At 44.1% G+C, this 21,606-nt stretch overlaps 1 protein-coding gene and 2 pseudogenes across 1 annotated transcript; all 3 read right to left on the bottom strand.

The window, feature by feature from the left end:
• Positions 1 to 4,075: 4,075 nt before the first annotated feature.
• LOC149464428 (Ig-like V-type domain-containing protein FAM187A pseudogene) lies at positions 4,076 to 5,331 on the bottom strand (annotated as a pseudogene).
• A 6,427-nt stretch (positions 5,332 to 11,758) lies between these two features.
• Positions 11,759 to 12,912, bottom strand: LOC149464429 (Ig-like V-type domain-containing protein FAM187A). Its single transcript, XM_089674722.1, has one exon. The coding sequence runs from the start codon at positions 12,881 to 12,883 to the stop codon at positions 11,780 to 11,782; it is 1,104 nt and encodes a 367-aa protein (XP_089530848.1). The 5' UTR covers positions 12,884 to 12,912; the 3' UTR covers positions 11,759 to 11,779.
• A 5,291-nt stretch (positions 12,913 to 18,203) lies between these two features.
• On the bottom strand, positions 18,204 to 19,741 carry LOC149464430 (Ig-like V-type domain-containing protein FAM187A pseudogene; annotated as a pseudogene).
• Between the last annotated feature and the right edge of the window lie 1,865 nt (positions 19,742 to 21,606).

Below are 21,606 nucleotides of genomic sequence, written 5' to 3' on the forward strand. Positions count from 1 at the left end.
TATTTTTTTTGTCATAATTTTTCGTAAAATGAAAAAATTAAAACAATTATTTTCACTTTTTTTTTTACATAATGTCACCAGTGCAGTACAGCGTCATCATATAACTGGCATGGAGGTGATCAGGGACACTGACTGGTGACAGTATTAAAAAAAATATATATAATTTTTTTATTTTTAATTTTTTAATTTTTTTTTTCTTTTTTTAAGATTTTTTTTTCATATTTCACTATGACCAAAGTAGTACAGTGTTACCATAGTACCATTTTACTACTTTGGGGAAGGGATCAGTATTTTTTTTTTTTTTTACACAATTTGCTTATAGCAAAGAATTACTTTGCTATAAGCAAGCATTTACCTGAATGATTTCGATTCATTCAGGGTTTTTTTTTTTTGTGCTTAGCTGTGAGTTGGCTACGGCTAATCACATGACATAGCTGGGCTGTGATTGGCCCAGCTTCTGCATGTGATCGCTGTTACCATTCACAGCTAGACACACTAATATACAATGGATGGCATGAATGAAGCCATCCATTGTATACAACTGTCATGTGACCTGCTGTGATTGGTCACAGCAGGTCATTTGGTACCGGCAACGGGGCCGGTACTCAGATCTGTCATAGGCTCTGCCCGAGGTACACGGCCAGTGACAGATCGCGCCACTGCGTGGCTCTGCAGGCGTGCAAACTGCGCATGCCCGAAAGGATGCCATATGGCGTCCACCTGGAACGCTGAGGGATTTTGCTGGCTGCCAATCGGCCATTGCCCGGGCAGGAAGAGGTTAATAAACAGCCTGCATGAGTGGATGCTGTAGTAAGCCCCGTGTGAGCGAGGTCCTACTACTTTTTTTTTTTTTTTTTTAGTTATTTTTTTATATTCTTTTTTTTTTTTTTGAGGGGGGGGCAGTACAGGGGAGGTTGGTGCAGCTGGTCTATTTGCAGAGTGAAGTCCCTCTGTGGCACCCCTGCAACACCCAAAGCTGTCAGGAGGGGAGAGGAGGGGCAGCCTGCAGCCACAGGGGATTGGTTTTGTGGGCGGGGGGATCGGTGGTGTGGGCGGGGGGATCAGTTCTGTGGGCGGGGGGATTGGTGGTGTTGCACTGTATAGAGTGCTGGGAAAAGCCAACCACCTCCTGATAATTCTGCTTCCCCAAGCTCTGTGTGAAGTGCAGGAATCCTGCAGCATGACGGTTAGGGGGAGGGGTGCTTAGCCCCCACAGTGTTCAGAGCAGCCTAAGGGGTGCCACTGAAATTTTGGGGGCACAGCCCCCCAGATCCAGCCTTGATTGATACACTCTCTGTGAACAAAGTCTTAAAACAAGCAGTGAGGAGGTGTCATGTTACCTCATCACTGCCTTTCAAATACCACAGCGAATAGCTTTTCAGAGGGACGTTGAGGCCTGCGCACATGTGAATAAGCCTTACAGCAGAACTACACGTCCGCTGTCACCAGGGATTTTTTTTAAATAAAAGAATAGGTGTAGGTAGTCCTCCCTTCCGAGTCATCCCTTATTGACTTCTGAGCACCGTCCCTTGGTTCCACCCCCTACCCATCCCCCACTACCTCCCCTTTTCAGAGAATGTATTATTTTGTGGTGCTAAGTAATTTGTTAATAACAAGAAAAGCTGTAAAATATATCCCCTGCAGCCAGGAATAATAGATCCTCCCAAGCAACATTAGACCCCTGCCAGCAACACAGAGTCTTCTCAAACTACATATGTTTTGGGAGTTTTAGGAAATCAATCAACCTAAAATGTGCATTTCAGACTGTGCAGTAATTTAAAAAAAAGGATTTCCCAGTGATAAAAACATGAGCAGCGAGGGGGGGGGGGGGGGGGGGGGGGGAAGTCATCCAGCTGTTGAACTGAGCACAGGGTCTGTTCTGTACTCACATAGGCACTGAGACTAAGCAAGCACAGGGATCCCTGGCCATCTTCTGTGCTTACATACAGCATCATCCAACCTTCACACTGACCGCACAGCTCTGAGCAACTTCCACGTGATATGGAAGCTGGGCTAAGATGCCGCAGGATCAGAACCACATGCTCCAGCAGCCTTCTCTCAGTGCCAATGAGCTCTCTGACCACTCTACATACTAAGAAACCTCAGTCTCTATATACAGTTACAAAATCCTCCACCTAATGGAGACTAATACATGAAATCAGGTACTCCCTCCTCATCTCCACTCCCTACTGAGTCAGCGGGTAGAACCATATATGAAAGCTCCTCCAATAGCCAATCAAAGGTTGTGCAGCTCTAACACAAGGCTGAGAAGAAGGGATCCCCCTTCGAAACGCGTCAGCTTCTCCCCCCTCGATGGGACACGTACGTGTCTGCTATTCCAGTGCACTGATCTTGGATTTGATATGCTTTTATTATTGCTACTGTTGTGAGTATATATCTCAATTCAATAAATTCACCCTTTATTTACTGAGGTAATGCGCAAGGTTGGGGCGCTTTTGTTTTTGTTGCACACTGAGCAGGCAGGCTTTTATTGCAGAAGAGACATGCAATAAATTACACCTACCCGCCTGCTCTCAGCCATCCCCACGCTGTAAACTGAGCTGCAAATGGCAAAGTACCCCCCCCCCCCCCCCACACACACACACACACACACCCACACCATGTTGAGGGCAAGTGGCCTGGTATTTTTCAGAAGGAGGGGGCATTCTCGTCCCCTCTTTCCTGGCCTGCCAGTGTGGGGGGCCTCACGTCTTTTTTTATTTTTTTGACAACCGCCAGCTCTTTTGTTTCCTAAATTTGATTTGAATCCACCGCTGACAGCAGAGATGACTCGCGGTTGTTAGAGCAAATTGTTTATGAACCATAACCCGCCAGCATTTGTCCCGCCATGCTGCAACCACATGCATTGCACACAGTTGCAGGGTGGTTGAGGCATAGCCTAAGTCTGGCCATACAATAATCAACCAGCAGGTTACATAGTTACATAGTTAGTCCGGCTGAAAAAAGACAAAAGTCCATCCAGTTCAACCATAGAGAAAAAAAAAAGTTATAATCCTATACCCACAGTTGATCCAAAGGAAGGCAAAAAACCCAGCAAAGCATGATCTAATTTGCTTCTGCTTGGAAAAAAAATTCCTTCCTGATCCCCCGAGAGGCAATCGGATATTCTCTGGATCAACTTTACCTATAAATGTTATTATCCAGTTATATTCTGTGTATCCAAGAAAGAATCCAGGACTTTTTTGAAGCAATCCACTGAGCTGGCCAGAACCAACTCTTGAGGGAGTCTATTCCACATTCTCACAGCTCTTACTGTGAAGAAACCTTTCCGTGTTTGGAGATTAAATTTCTTTTCCTCCAGATGTAAAGAGATCCCCCTTGTCCTCTGTGATGACCTCAAGGTGAATAGCTCTACATCGAGTTCACTACATGAACCACTGATGTATTTATACATGTTCATCATATCCCCCCTTATGTATTATACATGGAGATCATATCCCCCCTTATGTATTATACATGGAGATCATATCCCCCCTTATGTATTATACATGGAGATCATATCCCCCCTTATATATTATACATGGAGATCATATCCCCCCTTATGTATTATACATGGAGATCATATCCCCCCTTATGTATTATACATGGAGATCATATCCCCCCTTATGTATTCTACATGGAGATCATATCCCCCCTTAATCTCCTCTTCTCAAGAGAGAATAAATTCAGTTCCTCTAATCCTCAGGTTGAAGGAAAAAAAAAAGATCCAATTCGCTCACCCACACATTTGAGATGGACGGGGTAATCACTCCCACAATGCTGTTGTATTGTACCGGTGGGGAGCCCTTCCTGCCGGCAGAATGCATGTTGCACGCGGTTGCGGAGTGGTTGTGGTGTAGCCTAAGTTACATGAATGGACTACATTGGGCCGTGGTACAGCCTGCCAGCTGCAACATGCAGTGTCAATTCTACTGTAGCTGTGAAGCAAAGCATCACGACCACACTGTGTGCACAGCCCTGAATGGCTGCATGTCCATGTTCAGGTGGGCAGTCAGTAAAACCGCTGCTCAACAGCTGGATATTACTAGCTGATCCTTGGCCCGGGAACAAATCCTTACACCATATCTGCTATGCATGCCGACGGTGAACACCTAAATTGTAGGCACAGCATTTTAAGCAATGGATCATTATAAAGATAAGGCAAAAGATGGCAAAAAAAATGCCGACAACAGTCAAGGCGAGGATGGAGTCGGAATCTTCAAACTTGCGCTTCTCTGACGGGTCGTTCTGAATAGACAGCTTAATTCCAGCTTTAAGCTGTCCCTGGTGCCAGCAGTAATATGTGGCTTTGTCACTCTTCCTGACATAGCGGAAGTTCAGGTTATTGCCATGGTCTATGTAGATCCTCGTCGCCGTCTTCTGTCCAATCAGATATTCCGATTTGTAATATCTTCTGTTGCCTTTATCCCAAGCGACAGCATCTGTTGGTTTGGCGCCTGGGCAGGCAAGAGTAAGGCTGCTCCCCAAGGTGTGGGTATGTTTTTCTGTTGGAGCCCTGGAAAGAAATGGGATGTAATCCTTGATTTTGCCAAGTTTGTGCATCCAATGTTTGATGGTTCCTTTAATTCCCGGCTGCCTGTCATGGCAGGGGACCAGGCAGCTCTTGATGAATATTTCTGGTCTGCGGTCAGAAAGTTCCGTTTTCAGGTTTTCAGGAACAGCATGTGAGCCGCAGGAAACAACTCCATTCTCTGCCAGCATGTACCTAGGATCCAGATAGGTACTATTGACGTAGCAAAAGCCGATCTTTCTTTTCTCCCCGCGTACATCACAGCGGTCACACTTGCTCCATTTCCAGAAGGCGGTGAAGGCAGTCAAGTGTTTGGTTTCCAGGTCTGTCTGCGGCTGTTGGTGGTGCTCCTGAAATGACACGTAGGCACTGGAGCTGTCCTGCACATCAAGGTCGTACCCCCAGTAGAATGCTCCATCGCCGTTTCCACAGATATACAGTCCTGAGTCTGTCACACGAGCCTTGTGGATGATGATGCTGTATACTTTGATGCTGATCCTCGACTCCAAGTAAAGCGACTTCTGTTTGCCGCCATCTCCCGCCCGTGTCAGCGGCCGAGTTTCTAAACTGTCGGCTGACTCTTTGTAGAACCAAAAGACAGGACTCTTTAAATCCGGTCTGCATTGGCAGCTCAGCTCTATGTTCATGTCTGTGCCGTATGCCACACTTTCATAGATCGGAATGGAGGGGCACGCATGTCTGGTGCCCATGAAATTATCAGCAACAACAGCACCACGTACTGCTGTCATTTGCCAACCGACGAGTAGCAGCAAAACGCCGAAGAGTTTTCTGAATTCCATCGCAGAGCAGTAACCGAACGGTCTGCTCAGTACTGAAGCCAGAGTCTTCTGAGGAGCTGTGAGCCAGGCTGCTTGTTTGCTGTGATGTCATAGGGCACAGTGGTTGCCATGGAAACCTCACCTAGGCATTGCAATGGAAGGGGCTGGAAGAAAACAGTGAGCTGCTCTCACAGATAGATTGCTTTGGTCTGGGAAGATGTAACAGACATTACTGGATGGAAATTGCCACATTTCTTACATTGATAAGCACAGAGCATAGGAATCAGCCTATAGAAAGCAATCAGATGTTAGATTTCATTTTATCTGATTGGCTGCAACAGGCAAACCTTGTGTTTTCCTTATGTAGTTTTTATATATAATGAGCTCAATGAATAGACATTTAACACAAGGATAGGGCTGATTATTATCTGTGGGGGTGTAATTTTCAGTCTTAGACTCAGATAAAACTAGATCTGTGTTAGGGATGTGAGGGGTGCAGTGCGGGTCAGTTACAAAACAAATTCAAATTCCAACTGTCATGTGATAGCTGCAGGTCTGGATGTGAGACTCTTATGTCTGGAAACCCCAAACACTAAAGCTATGGAAATGGCTCCCTTTTTGGTGTCTAAGGCTCCTTTACACCAGCAGCATCCAATGCAAGGACAAGGCGCAAAGAAAAACGCATTGTAGTCCAACACAATGTAAAAACAATTGTCATGCTGTGAACAGACCCAAAATGTAACCCTGCAAGGCTCAACTACCTGGTTTGTGTTTTTCCTTAGGTACTTTTTATTCATTCTATTAGAAAAAATATTAGTTTTTTTTTTTCCTTTAATATTTTTCTACTTTAACCTCTTCTATACCGGGCACTTTTACCCCCTTCCTGCCCAAGCCAGTTTTCAGGTTTCTGCGCTCTCACACTTTGAATGACAATTGCGCGGTCATACAACATTGTACCCAAACTAAAATTTTATCATTTTCTTCACACAACTAGAGCTTTCTTTTGGTGGTATTTAATCACCGCTGGGGTTTTTATTTTTTGCTAAATTAACAAAAAAAGACCAAAAATGCTGAAAACAAAACACATTTTTCTTTGTTTCCGTTATAAAAGTTTGCAAATAAATAATTGTTCTTCATAAATTTAGGCCAAAATGTATTCTGCTACATGTCTTTGGTGAAAATAACCCAAATTAGGATGTATTTTTTAGTTTGTAGGAAAGTTATTGAGTTCACAAACTATGGTATAGATCTGAAAATTGATCAATCCTGAAGTACTGACAGCCAATCTATTTTCTTGAGGTCCAAGAATGTCAGAACAGTACAGATATCCCCCAAATGTCAGAACAGTACAGATATCCCCCAAATGACCCCTTTTTGAAAAGTAGACAGTCAGACGTATTTCATAAGAGGCATGGCTAGTTTTTTGAAGTTGTATTTTTTTTGTCATAATTTTTCAGAAAATGAAAAAATTAAAACAATTATTTTCACTTTTTTTACATACTGTCACCAGTGTAGTACAGCGTCGTCATATAACTGGCATGGCGGTGATCAGGGACACTGACTGGTGACCGTATGAAAAAAAAAAAATATATATATTTTGTTTTGTTTTTTTTATTATTTTTAATTTTTTATTAATTTTTTTTTCTTTTTTTAAGATTTTTTTTTCATATTTCACTATGACCAAAGTAGTACAGTGTTACCATAGTACCATTGTACTACTTTGGGGAAATGATCAGTATTTTTTTTTTTTTTTACATAATTTGCTTATAGCAAAGAATTACTTTGCTATAAGCAAGCATTTACCTGAATGACTTCGATTCATTCAGGGTTTTTTTTGTGCTTAGCTGTGATTTTGCTACGGCTAATCACATGACATAGCTGGGCTGTGATTGGCCCAGCTTCTGCATGTGATCGCTGTGACCATTCACAGCTAGACACTACACTAGTATACAATGGATGGTATGAATGAAGCCATCCATTGTATACAACTGTCATGTGACCTGCTGTGATTGGCCACAGGTCACATGGTACTGGCAACGGGGCCGGTACTCAGATCTGTCATAGGCTGTGCCCGAGGTACACGGCTGGTGACAGATCGCGCTGCTGCGTGGCTCTGCAGGCGCGCAAACTGCGCATGCCCGAAAGGACGCCATATGGCGTCCACTCGGAACGCTGAGGGATTTTGCTGGCTGCCAATCGGCCATTGGCCGGGCGGAAAGAGGTTAATAAACAGCCTGCATGAGTGGATGCTGTAGTAAGCCCCGTGTGAGCGAGCTCCTACTACCTTTTTTTTTTTTTTTTTTTTACAGTGTTATTTTTTTACATTCTTTTTTTTTGGGGGGGCGGGTGATCATTGAGAGGGGAGGGGGGCAGTACAGGGGAGGTTGGTGCAGCTGGTCTATTTGCAGAGTGAAGTCCCCCTGTGGCACCCCTGCAACACCCAAAGCGGTCGGGAGGGGACAGGAGGAGCAGCCTGCAGCCACGGGGGGGGGGGTGGGGGGGGGGTGGGTGGGGGATCGGTTCTGTGGGCGGGGGGATCGGTGGTGTTGCACTGTATAGAGTGCTGGGAAAAGCCATCCACCTCCTGATAATTCTGCTTCCCCCAGCTCTGTGTGTAGTTTAGGAATCCTGCAGCATGATGGTTAGGGGGAGGGGTGCTTAGACCCCACAGTGTTCAGAGCAGCCTGAGGGGTGCCACTGAAATCCCCCCAGATCCAGCTTTGATTGATACACCCTCTGTGAACAAAGTCTTAAAACAAGCAGTGAGGAGGTGACATATTACCTCATCACTGCCTTTCAAATACCACAGCGAATAGCTTTTCAGAGGGACGTTGAGGCCTGCGCACATGTGAATAAGCCTTACAGCAGAACTACACGTCCGCTGTCACCAGGGATTTTTGAAAATAACAGAATAGGTGTAGGTAGTCCTCCCTTCCGAGTCATCCCTTATTGACTTCTGAGCACCGTCCCTTGGTTCCACCCCCTACCCATCCTCCAGTACCTCCCCTTTTCAGAGAATGTATTATTTTGTGGTGCTAAGTAATTTGTTAATAACAAGAAAAGCTGTAAAGTATATCCCCTGCAGCCAGGAATAATAGATCCTCCCAAGCAACAATAGACCCCTGCCAGCAACACAGAGACTTCTTAAACTAAATATGTTTTGGGTGTTTTAGGAAATCAATCAGCCTAAAATGTGCATTTCAGAGTGTGCAGTAAATTAAAAAAAAGGATTTCCCAGTGATAAAAACATGAGCAGCGAGGGGGGGGGGGGGGGGGGAAGTCATCCAGCTGTTGAACTGAGCACAGGGTCTGTTCTGTACTCACATAGGCACTGAGACTAAGCAAGCACAGGGATCCCTGGCCATCTTCTGTGCTTACATACAGCATCATCCAACCTTCACACTGACCGCACAGCTCTGAGCAACTTCCACGTGATATGGAAGCCGGGCTAAGATGCCGCAGGATCAGAACCACATGCTCCAGCAGCCTTCTCTCAGTGCCAATGAGCTCTCCAACCACTCTACATACTAAGAAACCTCAGTCTCTATATACAGTTACAAAATCCTCCACCTAATGGAGACTAATACATGAAATCAGGTACTCCCTCCTCATCTCCACTCCCTACTGACCTCTGGTCCCTTGGTACCACCACCCACCACCCACCTCCCGGTATCTCCCTTTTTAGAGAATACAGAACCAAGTATCATTTTGTGGAGATAATAATTTGTATGGAATTTCATAAAAACAAGAAAAGCAGTAAAATATATCACCCACAACACCCCCTACAACAAAATACACCCCGGCAACAATAGATCCACCAAAGAAATAAAATACCCCCACCAGCAACACACAATCTTAGCAAACTAAATGTCATCTTTTAGGGATTTTAAATAAACTAGAAAAATGTAGTCTGTATATAAAACTACAACTTATAGACACACACATATATATATATGAAATCAGCATTAACTGTAGCACCACCCCACACACACTAAAATACCAGCACCCAACAACAACAGATCCCCCTCAACAGTAAATCCCTCCCTGCATTAACAATAGACCCCTCATAATAAAATACCTCCCCAGCAACACACAATCTTAGCAAACTAAATGTCATCTTTTAGGGATTTTAAATAAACTAGAAAAACTTGGTCTGTATATAAAACTACAACTTATAGACACACACACGAAATCAGCATTAACTGTAGCACCACCCCACCCCACACACACTAAAATACCATCACCCAACAACAGATTCCCCTTAACGATAGACCCTTAACAGTAAAATACCTCCCCAGAAGCAATAAATCCCCCAGTACTCCGTATCAATAGTCTCTCCAGCACCCCTTGCCAGTACTTACATTCAGTGCTGGAACTGCATCAGCGGGTAGAACCATATATGAAAGCTCCTCCAATAGCCAATCAAAGGTTGTGCAGCTGTAACACAAGGCTGAGAGGAAGGGATCCCCCTTCGAAACGCGTCAGCTTCATCTTGAGAGTCTCCCCTCTCGATGGGACACGTACGTGTCTGCTATTCCAGTGCACTGATGTTGGATTTGATATGCTTTTATTATTGCTACTGTTGTGAGTATATATCTCAATTCAGTAAATGTACCCTTTATTTACTGAGGTAATGCGCAAGGTTGGTGCACTTTTGTTTTTGTTGCACACTGAGCAGGCAGGCTTTTATTGCAGAAGAGACATGCAATAAATTACACCTACCCGCCTGCTCCCAGCCATCCCCGGACTGTAAACTGAGCTGCAAATGGCAAAGTACCCCCCCCATACCCCCCCTCCACACACACACACACACACACCATGTTAAGGGCAGGTGGCCTGGTATGTTTCAGAAGGAGGGGGCAGCATGCTCGTCCCCCCTTTCCTGGCCTGCCAGTGTGGGGGGCCTCACGCCTTTTTTAGAAAATTTTTGACAACTGCCAGCTCTTTTGTTTACATTCTGCTATCAGCAAGGAATCCACCGCTGACAGCAGAGATGACTCGTGGTTGTTAGAGGTAGTTGTTTAGGAACCGGATCCCGCCAGCATTTGTCCCACCATGCTGGAACCACATGCATTGCACACAGTTGCAGGGTGGTTGAGGCATAGCCTAAGTCTGGCCATACAATAATCAACCAGCAGGTTACATAGTCTGGCTGAAAAAAGACAAAAGTCCATCCAGTTCAACCATAGAGAAAAAAAAAAAAAAAGTTATAATCCTATACCCACAGTTGATCCAGAGGAAGGCAAAAAACCCAGCAAAGCATGATCTAATTTGCTTCTGCTGGGAAAAAAAATTCCTTCCTGATCCCTCGAGAGGCAATCGGATATTCCCTGGATCAACTTTACCTATAAATGTTATTATCCAGTTATATTCTGTGTATCCAAGAAAGAATCCAGGACTTTTTTGAAGCAATCCACTGAGCTGGCCAGAACCAACTCTTGAGGGAGCCTGCTCCACATTTTCACAGCTCTTACTGTGAAGAAACCTTTCTGTGTTTGGAGATTAAATCTCTTTTCCTCCAGATGTAAAGAGTTTCCCTTTGTCCTCTGTGATGACCTCAGGGTGAATAACTCTACACCGAGTTCACTATATGAACCACTGATGTATTTATACATGGAGATCATATCCCCCCTTATGTATTATACATGGAGATCATATCCCCCCTTATGTATTATACATGTTGATCATATCCCCCCTTATGTATTATACATGGAGATCATATCCCCCCTTATGTATTATACATGGAGATCATATCCCCCCTATGTATTATACATGGAGATCATACCCCCCCCCCCCTTATGTATTCTACATGGAGATCATATTCCCCCCTTATGTATTATACATGGTGATCATATCCCCTCTTATGTATTATACATGGAGATCATATCCCCCCTTATGTATTATACATGGAGATCATATCCCCCTTATGTATTATACATGGAGATCATATCCCCCCTTATGTATTATACATGGAGATCATATCCCCCCTTATGTATAATACATGGAGATCATATCCCCCCTTATGTATTATACACGGAGATCATATCCCACCTTAATCTCCTCTTCTCAAGAAAGAATAAATTCAGTTCCTCTAATCCTCAGATTGAAGGAAAAAAAAAGATCCAATTCCCTCACCCACACATTTGAGATGGACGGGGTAATCACTCCCACAATGCTGTTGTATTGTACCGGTGGGGAGCCCTTCCTGCCGGCACAATGCATGTTGCACGCGGTTGCGGAGTGGTTGTGGTGTAGCCTAAGTTACATGAATGGACTACATTGGGCCGTGGTACAGCCTGCCAGCTGCAACATGCAGTGTCAATTCTACTGTAGCTGTGAAACAAAGCATCACGACCACACTGTGTGCACAGCCCTGAATGGCTGCATGTCCATGTTCAGGTGGGCAGTCAGTAAAACCGCTGAGAACAGCTGGATATTACTACCTGATCCATGGCCCGGGAACAAATCCTTACACCATATCTGCTATGCATGCCGACGGTGAACACCTAAAATTGTAGGCACAGCATTTTAAGCAATGGATCATTATAAAGATAAGGCAAAAGATGGCAAAAAAAATGCCGACAACAGTCAAGGCGAGGATGGAGTCGGAATCTTCAAACTTGCGCTTCTCTGACGGGTCGTTCTGAATAGACAGCTTAATTCCAGCTTTAAGCTGTCCCTGGTGCCAGCAGTAATATGTGGCTTTGTCACTCTTCCTGACATAGCGGAAGTTCAGGTTATTGCCATGGTCTATGTAGATCCTCGTCGCCGTCTTCTGTCCAATCAGATATTCCGATTTGTAATATCTTCTGTTGCCTTTATCCCAAGCGACAGCATCTGTTGGTTTGGCGCCTGGGCAGGCAAGAGTAAGGCTGCTCCCCAAGGTGTGGGTATGTTTTTCTGTTGGAGCCCTGGAAAGAAATGGGATGTAATCCTTGATTTTGCCAAGTTTGTGCACCCAATGTTTGATGGTTCCTTTAATTCCCGGCTGCCTGTCATGGCAGGGGACCAGGCAGCTCTTGATGAATATTTCTGGTCTGCGGTCAGAAAGTTCCGTTTTCAGGTTTTCAGGAACAGCATGTGAGCCGCAGGAAACAACTCCATTCTCTGCCAGCATGTACCTAGGATCCAGATAGGTACTATTGACGTAGCAAAAGCCGATCTTTCTTTTCTCCCCGCGTACATCACAGCGGTCACACTTGCTCCATTTCCAGAAGGCGGTGAAGGCAGTCAAGTGCTTGGTTTCCAGGTCTGTCTGCGGCTGTTGGTGGTGCTCCTGAAATGACACGTAGGCACTGGAGCTGTCCTGCACATCAAGGTCGTACCCCCAGTAGAATGCTCCATCGCCGTTTCCACAGATATACAGTCCTGAGTCTGTCACACGAGCCTTGTGGATGATGATGCTGTATACTTTGATGCTGATCCTCGACTCCAAGTAAAGCGACTTCTGTTTGCCGCCATCTCCCGCCCGTGTCAGCGGCCGAGTTTCTAAACTGTCGGCTGACTCTTTGTAGAACCAAAAGACAGGACTCTTTAAATCCGGTCTGCATTGGCAGCTCAGCTCTATGTTCATGTCTGTGCCGTATGCCACACTTTCATAGATCGGAATGGAGGGGCACGCATGTCTGGTGCCCATGAAATTATCAGCAACAACAGCACCACGTACTGCTGTCATTTGCCAACCGACGAGTAGCAGCAAAACGCCGAAGAGTTTTCTGAATTCCATCGCAGAGCAGTAACCGAACGGTCTGCTCAGTACTGAAGCCAGAGTCTTCTGAGGAGCTGTGAGCCAGGCTGCTTGTTTGCTGTGATGTCATAGGGCACAGTGGTTGCCATGGAAACCTCACCTAGGCATTGCAATGGAAGGGGCTGGAAGAAAACAGTGAGCTGCTCTCACAGATAGATTGCTTTGGTCTGGGAAGATGTAACAGACATTACTGGATGGAAATTGCCACATTTCTTACATTGATAAGCACAGAGCATAGGAATCAGCCTATAGAAAGCAATCAGATGTTAGATTTCATTTGATCTGATTGGCTGCAACAGGCAAACCTTGTTTTCCTTATGTAGTTTTTATATATAATGAGCTCAATGAATGGACATTTAACACAAGGATAGGGCTGATTATTATCTGTGGGGGTGTAATTTTCAGTCTCAGACTCAGATAAAACTAGATCTGTGGTAGGGATGTGAGGGGTGCAGTGCGTGTCAGTTACAAAACAAATTCAAATTCCAACTGTCATGTGATAGCTGCAGGTCTGGATGTGAGACTCTTATGTCTAGAAACCCCAAACACTAAAGCTATGGCAATGGCTCCCTTTTTGGCTCTAAGGCTCCTTTACACCAGCAGCATCCAATGCAATGACAAGGCGCAAAGAAAAACGCATTGTAGTCCAACACCATGTAAAAACAATTGTCATGCTGTGAACAGACCCAAAATGTAACCCTGCAAGGCTCAACTACCTGGTTTTTGTTTTTCCTTAGGTATTTTTTATTCATTCTATTAGAAAAAATATTAGTTTTTTTTTCCTTTAATATTTTTCTACTTTAACCTCTTCCATACCGGGCACTTTTACCCCCTTCCTGCCCAGGCCAGTTTTCAGGTTTCAGCGCTCTCACACTTTGAATGACAATTGCGCGGTCATACAACATTGTACCCAAACTAAAATTTTATCATTTTCTTCACACAACTAGAGCTTTCTTTTGGTGGTATTTAATCACCACTGAGGTTTTTATTTTTTGCTAAATTAACAAAAGACCAACATTTTTGAAAACAAAACACATTTTTCTTTGTTTCTGTTATAAAAGTTTGCAAATAAATAATTGTTCTTCATAAATTTAGGCCGAGATGCATTCTGCTACATGTCTTTGGTGAAAATAACCCAAATTAGGATGTATTTTTTAGTTTGTAGGAAAGTTATAGAGTTCACAAACTATGGTATAGATCTGAAAATTGATCAATCCTGAAGTACTGACAGCCAATCTAATTTCTTGAGGTCCAAGAATGTCAGAATAGTACAGATATCCCCCAAATGACCCCTTTGTGCAAAGTAGACAGTCCGACGTACTTCATAAGAGGCATGGCGAGTTTTTTGAAGTTGTATTTTTTTTGTCATACTTTTTCGGAAAATGAAAAAATTAAAACAAATTTCACTTTTTTTTACATACTGTCACCAGTGCAGTACAGTGTCATCATATAACTGGCTTGGCGGTGATCAGGGACACTGACTGGTGACAGTATGAAAAAAAATATATATAATTTTTTTTCATTTTTTTATTATTTTTAATTTTTTATTACATTTATTTTCTTTTTTTTTTAATTTTTTTTTCATATTTCACTATGACTAAAGTAGTACAATGTTACCATAGTACCATTGTACTACTTTGGTGAAGTGATCAGTATTTTTTTTTTTTTTTACACAATTTGCTTATTGCAAAGAATTACTTTGCTATAAGCAAGCATTTACCTGAATGACATCGATTCATTCAGGGTTTTTTTTTTTTGTGCTTAGCTGTGATTTGGCTACGGCTAAACACATGACATAGCTGGGCTGTGATTGGCCCAGCTTCTGCATGTGATCGCTGTGACCATTCACAGCTAGACACACTAGTATACAACGGATGGCATGAATGCAGCCATCCATTGTATACAACTGTCATGTGACCTGCTGTGATTGGTCATAGCAGGTCACATGGTACCGGCAACGGGGCCGGTATTCAGATCTGTCATAGGCTGTGCCTGAGGTACACGGCCAGTGACAGATCGCGCCGCTGCGTGGCTCTGCAGGAGCGCAAACTGCGCATGCCCGAAAGGACGCCATATGGCGTCCACCCGGAACGCTGAGGGATTTTGCTGGCTGCCAATCGACCATTGGCCGGGCAGGAAGAGGTTAATAAACAGCCTGCATGAGTGGATGCTGTAGTAAGCCCCGTGTGAGCGAGGCCTTACTACCTTTTTTTTTTTTTTTTTTTTACAGTGTTATTTTTTTATATTCTTTTTTTTTGGGGGGGAAGGTGATCATTGAGAGGGGAGGGGAGCAGTACAGGGGAGGTTGGTGCAGCTGGTCTATTTGTATAGTGAAGTCCCCCTGTGGCACCCCTGCAACACCCAAAGCTGTCAGGAGGGGAGAGGAGGAGCAGCCTGCAGCCACAGGGGATTGGTGGTGTGGGCGGGGGATCGGTTCTGTGGGCGGCGGGATCAGTGGTGTTGCACTGTATAGAGTGCTGGGAAAAGCCAACCACCTCCTGATAATTCTGCTTCCTCAAGCTCTGTGTGAAGTGCAGGAATCCTTCAGCATGATGGTTAGGGGGAGGGGTGCTTAGTCCCCACAGTGTTCAGAGCAGCCTGAGGGGTGCCACTGAAATCTTGGGGGCCCAGCCCCCCAGATCCAGCCTTGATTGATACACCCTCTGTGAACGAAGTGAATGAAAACAAGCAGTGAGGAGGTGACATGTTACTTCATCACTGCCTTTCAAATACCACAGCGAATAGCTTTTCAGAGGGACGTTGAGGCCTGCGCACATGTGAATAAGCCTTACAGCAGAACTACACGTCCGCTGTCACCAGGGATTTTTTTAAATAAAAGAATAGGTGTAGGTAGTCCTCCCTTCCGAGTAATCCCTTATTGACTTCTGAGCACCGTCCCTTGGTTCCACCCCCTACCCATCCCCCAGTACCTCCCCTTTTCAGAGAATGTATTATTTTGTGGTGCTAAGTAATTTGTTAATAACAAGAAAAGCTGTAAAGTATATCCCCTGCAGCCAGGAATAATAGATCCTCCCAAGCAACATTAGACCCCTGCCAGCAACACAGAGTCTTCTCAAACTACATATGTTTTGGGAGTTTTAGGAAATCAATCAACCTAAAATGTGCATTTCAGACTGTGCAGTAAATTAAAAAAAAGGATTTCCCAGTGATAAAAACATGAGCAGCGAGGGGGGGGGGGGGGAGAAGTCATCCAGCTGTTGAACTGAGCACAGGGTCTGTTCTGTACTCACATAGGCACTGAGACTAAGCAAGTACAGGGATCCCTGGCCATCTTCTGTGCTTACATACAGCATCATCCAACCTTCACACTGACCGCACAGCTCTGAGCAACTTCCACGTGATATGGAAGCCGGGCTAAGATGCCGCAAGATCAGAACCACATGCTCCAGCAGCCTTCTCTCAGTGCCAATGAGCTCTCCAACCACTCTACATACTAAGAAACCTCAGTCTCTATATACAGTTACAAAATCCTCCACCTAATGGAGACTAATACATGAAACCAGGTACTCCCTCCTCATCTCCACTCCCTACTGAGTCAGCGGGTAGAACCATATATGAAAGCTCCTCCAATAGCCAATCAAAGGTTGTGCAGCTCTAACACAAGGCTGAGAGGAAGGGACGCCCCTTCGAAATGCGTCAGTTTCTCCCCTCTCGATGGGACCCGTACGTGTCTGCTATTCCAGTGCACTGATCTTGGATTTGATATGCTTTTAGTATTGCTACTGTTGTGAGTATATATCTCAATTCAATAAATTCACCCTTTATTTACTGAGGTAATGCGCAAGGTTGGGGCGCTTTTGTTTTTGTTGCACACTGAGCAGGCAGGCTTTTATTGCAGAAGAGACATGCAATAAATTACACCTACCTGCCTGCTCTCAGCCATCCCCGGACTGTAAACTGAGCTGCAAATGGCAAAGTACCCCCCCCCCCCCCCACACACACACACACACACACACACACACACCCACACCATGTTGAGGGCAGGTGGCCTGGTATGTTTCAGAAGGAGGGGGCAGCATTCTCGTCCCCCCTTTCCTGGCCTGCCAGTGTGGGGGGCCTCACGTCTTTTTTATTTTTTTGACAACCGCCAGCTCTTTTGTTTCCAAAATTTGATTTGAATCCACCGCTGACAGCAGAGATGACTCGCGGTTGTTAGAGCAAATTGTTTAGGAACTGGATCCCGCCAGCATTTGTCCCACCATGCTGCAACCACATGCATTGCACACAGTTGCAGGGTGGTTGAGGCATAGCCTAAGTCTGGCCATACAATAATCAACCAGTAGGTTACATAGTTACATAGTTAGTCCGGCTGAAAAAAGACAAAAGTCCATCCAGTTCAACCATAGAGAAAAGAAAAAAAAAAAAGTTATAATCCTATACCCACAGTTGATCAAGAGGAAGGCAAAAATAACCCAGCAAAGCACGATCCAATTTGCTCCTGCTGGGAAAAAAAATTCCTTCCTGATCCCCTGAGAGGCAATCGGATATTCCCTGGATCAACTTTACCTATAAATGTTATTATCCAGTTATATTCTGTGTATCCAAGAAAGAATCCAGGACTTTTTTGAAGCAATCCACTGAGCTGGCCAGAACCAACTCTTGAGGGAGTCTATTCCACATTTTCACAGCTCTCCCTGTGAAGAAACCTTTCCGTGTTTGGAGATTAAATCTCTTTTCCTCCAGATGTAAAGAGATCCCCCTTGTCCTCTGTGATGACCTCAAGGTGAATAGCTCTACACCGAGTTCAGTACATGAACCACTGATGTATTTATACATGGAGATCATATCCCCCTTATGTATTATACATGGAGATCATATCCCCCCTTATGTATTATACATGGTGATCATATCCCCCCTTATGTATTATACATGGAGATCATATCCCCCCTTATGTATTATACATGGTGATCATATCCCCCTTATGTATTATACATGGAGATCATATCCCCCCTTATGTATTATACATGGAGATCATATCACCCCTTATGTATAATACATGGAGATCATATCCCCCCTTATGTATTATACATGGAGATCATATCCCCCCTTATGTATTATACATGGAGATCATATCCCCCCTTATGTATTCTACATGGAGATCATATCCCCCCTTAATCTCCTCTTCTCAAGAGAGAATAAATTCAGTTCCTCTAATCCTCAGGTTGAAGGAAAAAAAAAAGATCCAATTCCCTCACCCACACATTTGAGATGGACGGGGTAATCACTCCCACAATGCTGTTGTATTGTACCGGTGGGGAGCCCTTCCTGCCGGCAGAATGCATGTTGCACGCGGTTGCGGAGTGGTTGTGGTGTAGCCTAAGTTACATGAATGGACTACATTGGGCCGTGGTACAGCCTGCCAGCTGCAACATGCAGTGTCAATTCTACTGTAGCTGTGAAGCAAAGCATCACGACCACACTGTGTGCACAGCCCTGAATGGCTGCATGTCCATGTTCAGGTGGGCAGTCAGTAAAACCGCTGCTCAACAGCTGGATATTACTAGCTGATCCTTGGCCCGGGAACAAATCCTTACACCATATCTGCTATGCATGCCGACGGTGAACACCTAAAATTGTAGGCACAGCATTTTAAGCAATGGATCATTATAAAGATAAGGCAAAAGATGGCAAAAAAAATGCCGACAACAGTCAAGGCGAGGATGGAGTCGGAATCTTCAAACTTGCGCTTCTCTGACGGGTCGTTCTGAATAGACAGCTTAATTCCAGCTTTAAGCTGTCCCTGGTGCCAGCAGTAATATGTGGCTTTGTCACTCTTCCTGACATAGCGGAAGTTCAGGTTATTGCCATGGTCTATGTAGATCCTCGTCGCCGTCTTCTGTCCAATCAGATATTCCGATTTGTAATATCTTCTGTTGCCTTTATCCCAAGCGACAGCATCTGTTGGTTTGGCGCCTGGGCAGGCAAGAGTAAGGCTGCTCCCCAAGGTGTGGGTATGTTTTTCTGTTGGAGCCCTGGAAAGAAATGGGATGTAATCCTTGATTTTGCCAAGTTTGTGCATCCAATGTTTGATGGTTCCTTTAATTCCCGGCTGCCTGTCATGGCAGGGGACCAGGCAGCTCTTGATGAATATTTCTGGTCTGCGGTCAGAAAGTTCCGTTTTCAGGTTTTCAGGAACAGCATGTGAGCCGCAGGAAACAACTCCATTCTCTGCCAGCATGTACCTAGGATCCAGATAGGTACTATTGACGTAGCAAAAGCCGATCTTTCTTTTCTCCCCGCGTACATCACAGCGGTCACACTTGCTCCATTTCCAGAAGGCGGTGAAGGCAGTCAAGTGTTTGGTTTCCAGGTCTGTCTGCGGCTGTTGGTGGTGCTCCTGAAATGACACGTAGGCACTGGAGCTGTCCTGCACATCAAGGTCGTACCCCCAGTAGAATGCTCCATCGCCGTTTCCACAGATATACAGTCCTGAGTCTGTCACACGAGCCTTGTGGATGATGATGCTGTATACTTTGATGCTGATCCTCGACTCCAAGTAAAGCGACTTCTGTTTGCCGCCATCTCCCGCCCGTGTCAGCGGCCGAGTTTCTAAACTGTCGGCTGACTCTTTGTAGAACCAAAAGACAGGACTCTTTAAATCCGGTCTGCATTGGCAGCTCAGCTCTATGTTCATGTCTGTGCCGTATGCCACACTTTCATAGATCGGAATGGAGGGGCACGCATGTCTGGTGCCCATGAAATTATCAGCAACAACAGCACCACGTACTGCTGTCATTTGCCAACCGACGAGTAGCAGCAAAACGCCGAAGAGTTTTCTGAATTCCATCGCAGAGCAGTAACCGAACGGTCTGCTCAGTACTGAAGCCAGAGTCTTCTGAGGAGCTGTGAGCCAGGCTGCTTGTTTGCTGTGATGTCATAGGGCACAGTGGTTGCCATGGAAACCTCACCTAGGCATTGCAATGGAAGGGGCTGGAAGAAAACAGTGAGCTGCTCTCACAGATAGATTGCTTTGGTCTGGGAAGATGTAACAGACATTACTGGATGGAAATTGCCACATTTCTTACATTGATAAGCACAGAGCATAGGAATCAGCCTATAGAAAGCAATCAGATGTTAGATTTCATTTGATCTGATTGGCTGCAACAGGCAAACCTTGTGTTTTCCTTATGTAGTTTTTATATATAATGAGCTCAATGAATAGACATTTAACACAAGGATAGGGCTGATTATTATCTGTGGGGGTGTAATTTTCAGTCTTAGACTCAGATAAAACTAGATCTGTGTTAGGGATGTGAGGGGTGCAGTGCGGGTCAGTTACAAAACAAATTCAAATTCCAACTGTCATGTGATAGCTGCAGGTCTGGATGTGAGACTCTTATGTCTGGAAACCCCAAACACTAAAGCTATGGAAATGGCTCCCTTTTTGGTGTCTAAGGCTCCTTTACACCAGCAGCATCCAATGCAAGGACAAGGCGCAAAGAAAAACGCATTGTAGTCCAACACAATGTAAAAACAATTGTCATGCTGTGAACAGACCCAAAATGTAACCCTGCAAGGCTCAACTACCTGGTTTGTGTTTTTCCTTAGGTACTTTTTATTCATTCTATTAGAAAAAATATTAGTTTTTTTTTTTCCTTTAATATTTTTCTACTTTAACCTCTTCTATACCGGGCACTTTTACCCCCTTCCTGCCCAAGCCAGTTTTCAGGTTTCTGCGCTCTCACACTTTGAATGACAATTGCGCGGTCATACAACATTGTACCCAAACTAAAATTTTATCATTTTCTTCACACAACTAGAGCTTTCTTTTGGTGGTATTTAATCACCGCTGGGGTTTTTATTTTTTGCTAAATTAACAAAAAAAGACCAAAAATGCTGAAAACAAAACACATTTTTCTTTGTTTCCGTTATAAAAGTTTGCAAATAAATAATTGTTCTTCATAAATTTAGGCCAAAATGTATTCTGCTACTGTCTTTGGTGAAAATAACCCAAATTAGGATGTATTTTTTAGTTTGTAGGAAAGTTATTGAGTTCACAAACTATGGTATAGATCTGAAAATTGATCAATCCTGAAGTACTGACAGCCAATCTATTTTCTTGAGGTCCAAGAATGTCAGAACAGTACAGATATCCCCCAAATGTCAGAACAGTACAGATATCCCCCAAATGACCCCTTTTTGAAAAGTAGACAGTCAGACGTATTTCATAAGAGGCATGGCTAGTTTTTTGAAGTTGTATTTTTTTTGTCATAATTTTTCAGAAAATGAAAAAATTAAAACAATTATTTTCACTTTTTTTACATACTGTCACCAGTGTAGTACAGCGTCGTCATATAACTGGCATGGCGGTGATCAGGGACACTGACTGGTGACCGTATGAAAAAAAAAATATATATATATTTTGTTTTGTTTTTTTTATTATTTTTAATTTTTTATTAATTTTTTTTTCTTTTTTTAAGATTTTTTTTTCATATTTCACTATGACCAAAGTAGTACAGTGTTACCATAGTACCATTGTACTACTTTGGGGAAATGATCAGTATTTTTTTTTTTTTTTACATAATTTG

The sequence above is a fragment of the Staurois parvus genome, unplaced genomic scaffold, assembly GCF_062004578.1.
Source record: "Staurois parvus isolate SC_StPar_1 unplaced genomic scaffold, SC_StPar_1.0 ptg000151l, whole genome shotgun sequence".
In the NCBI taxonomy this organism is placed as follows: domain Eukaryota; kingdom Metazoa; phylum Chordata; class Amphibia; order Anura; family Ranidae; genus Staurois; species Staurois parvus.

Coding starts and splice junctions, on each gene's coding strand:
- LOC149464429 (XM_089674722.1), bottom strand. CDS start 12,883: ATGAACATAGAGCTGAGCTGCCAATGCAGACCGGATTTAAAGAGTCCT.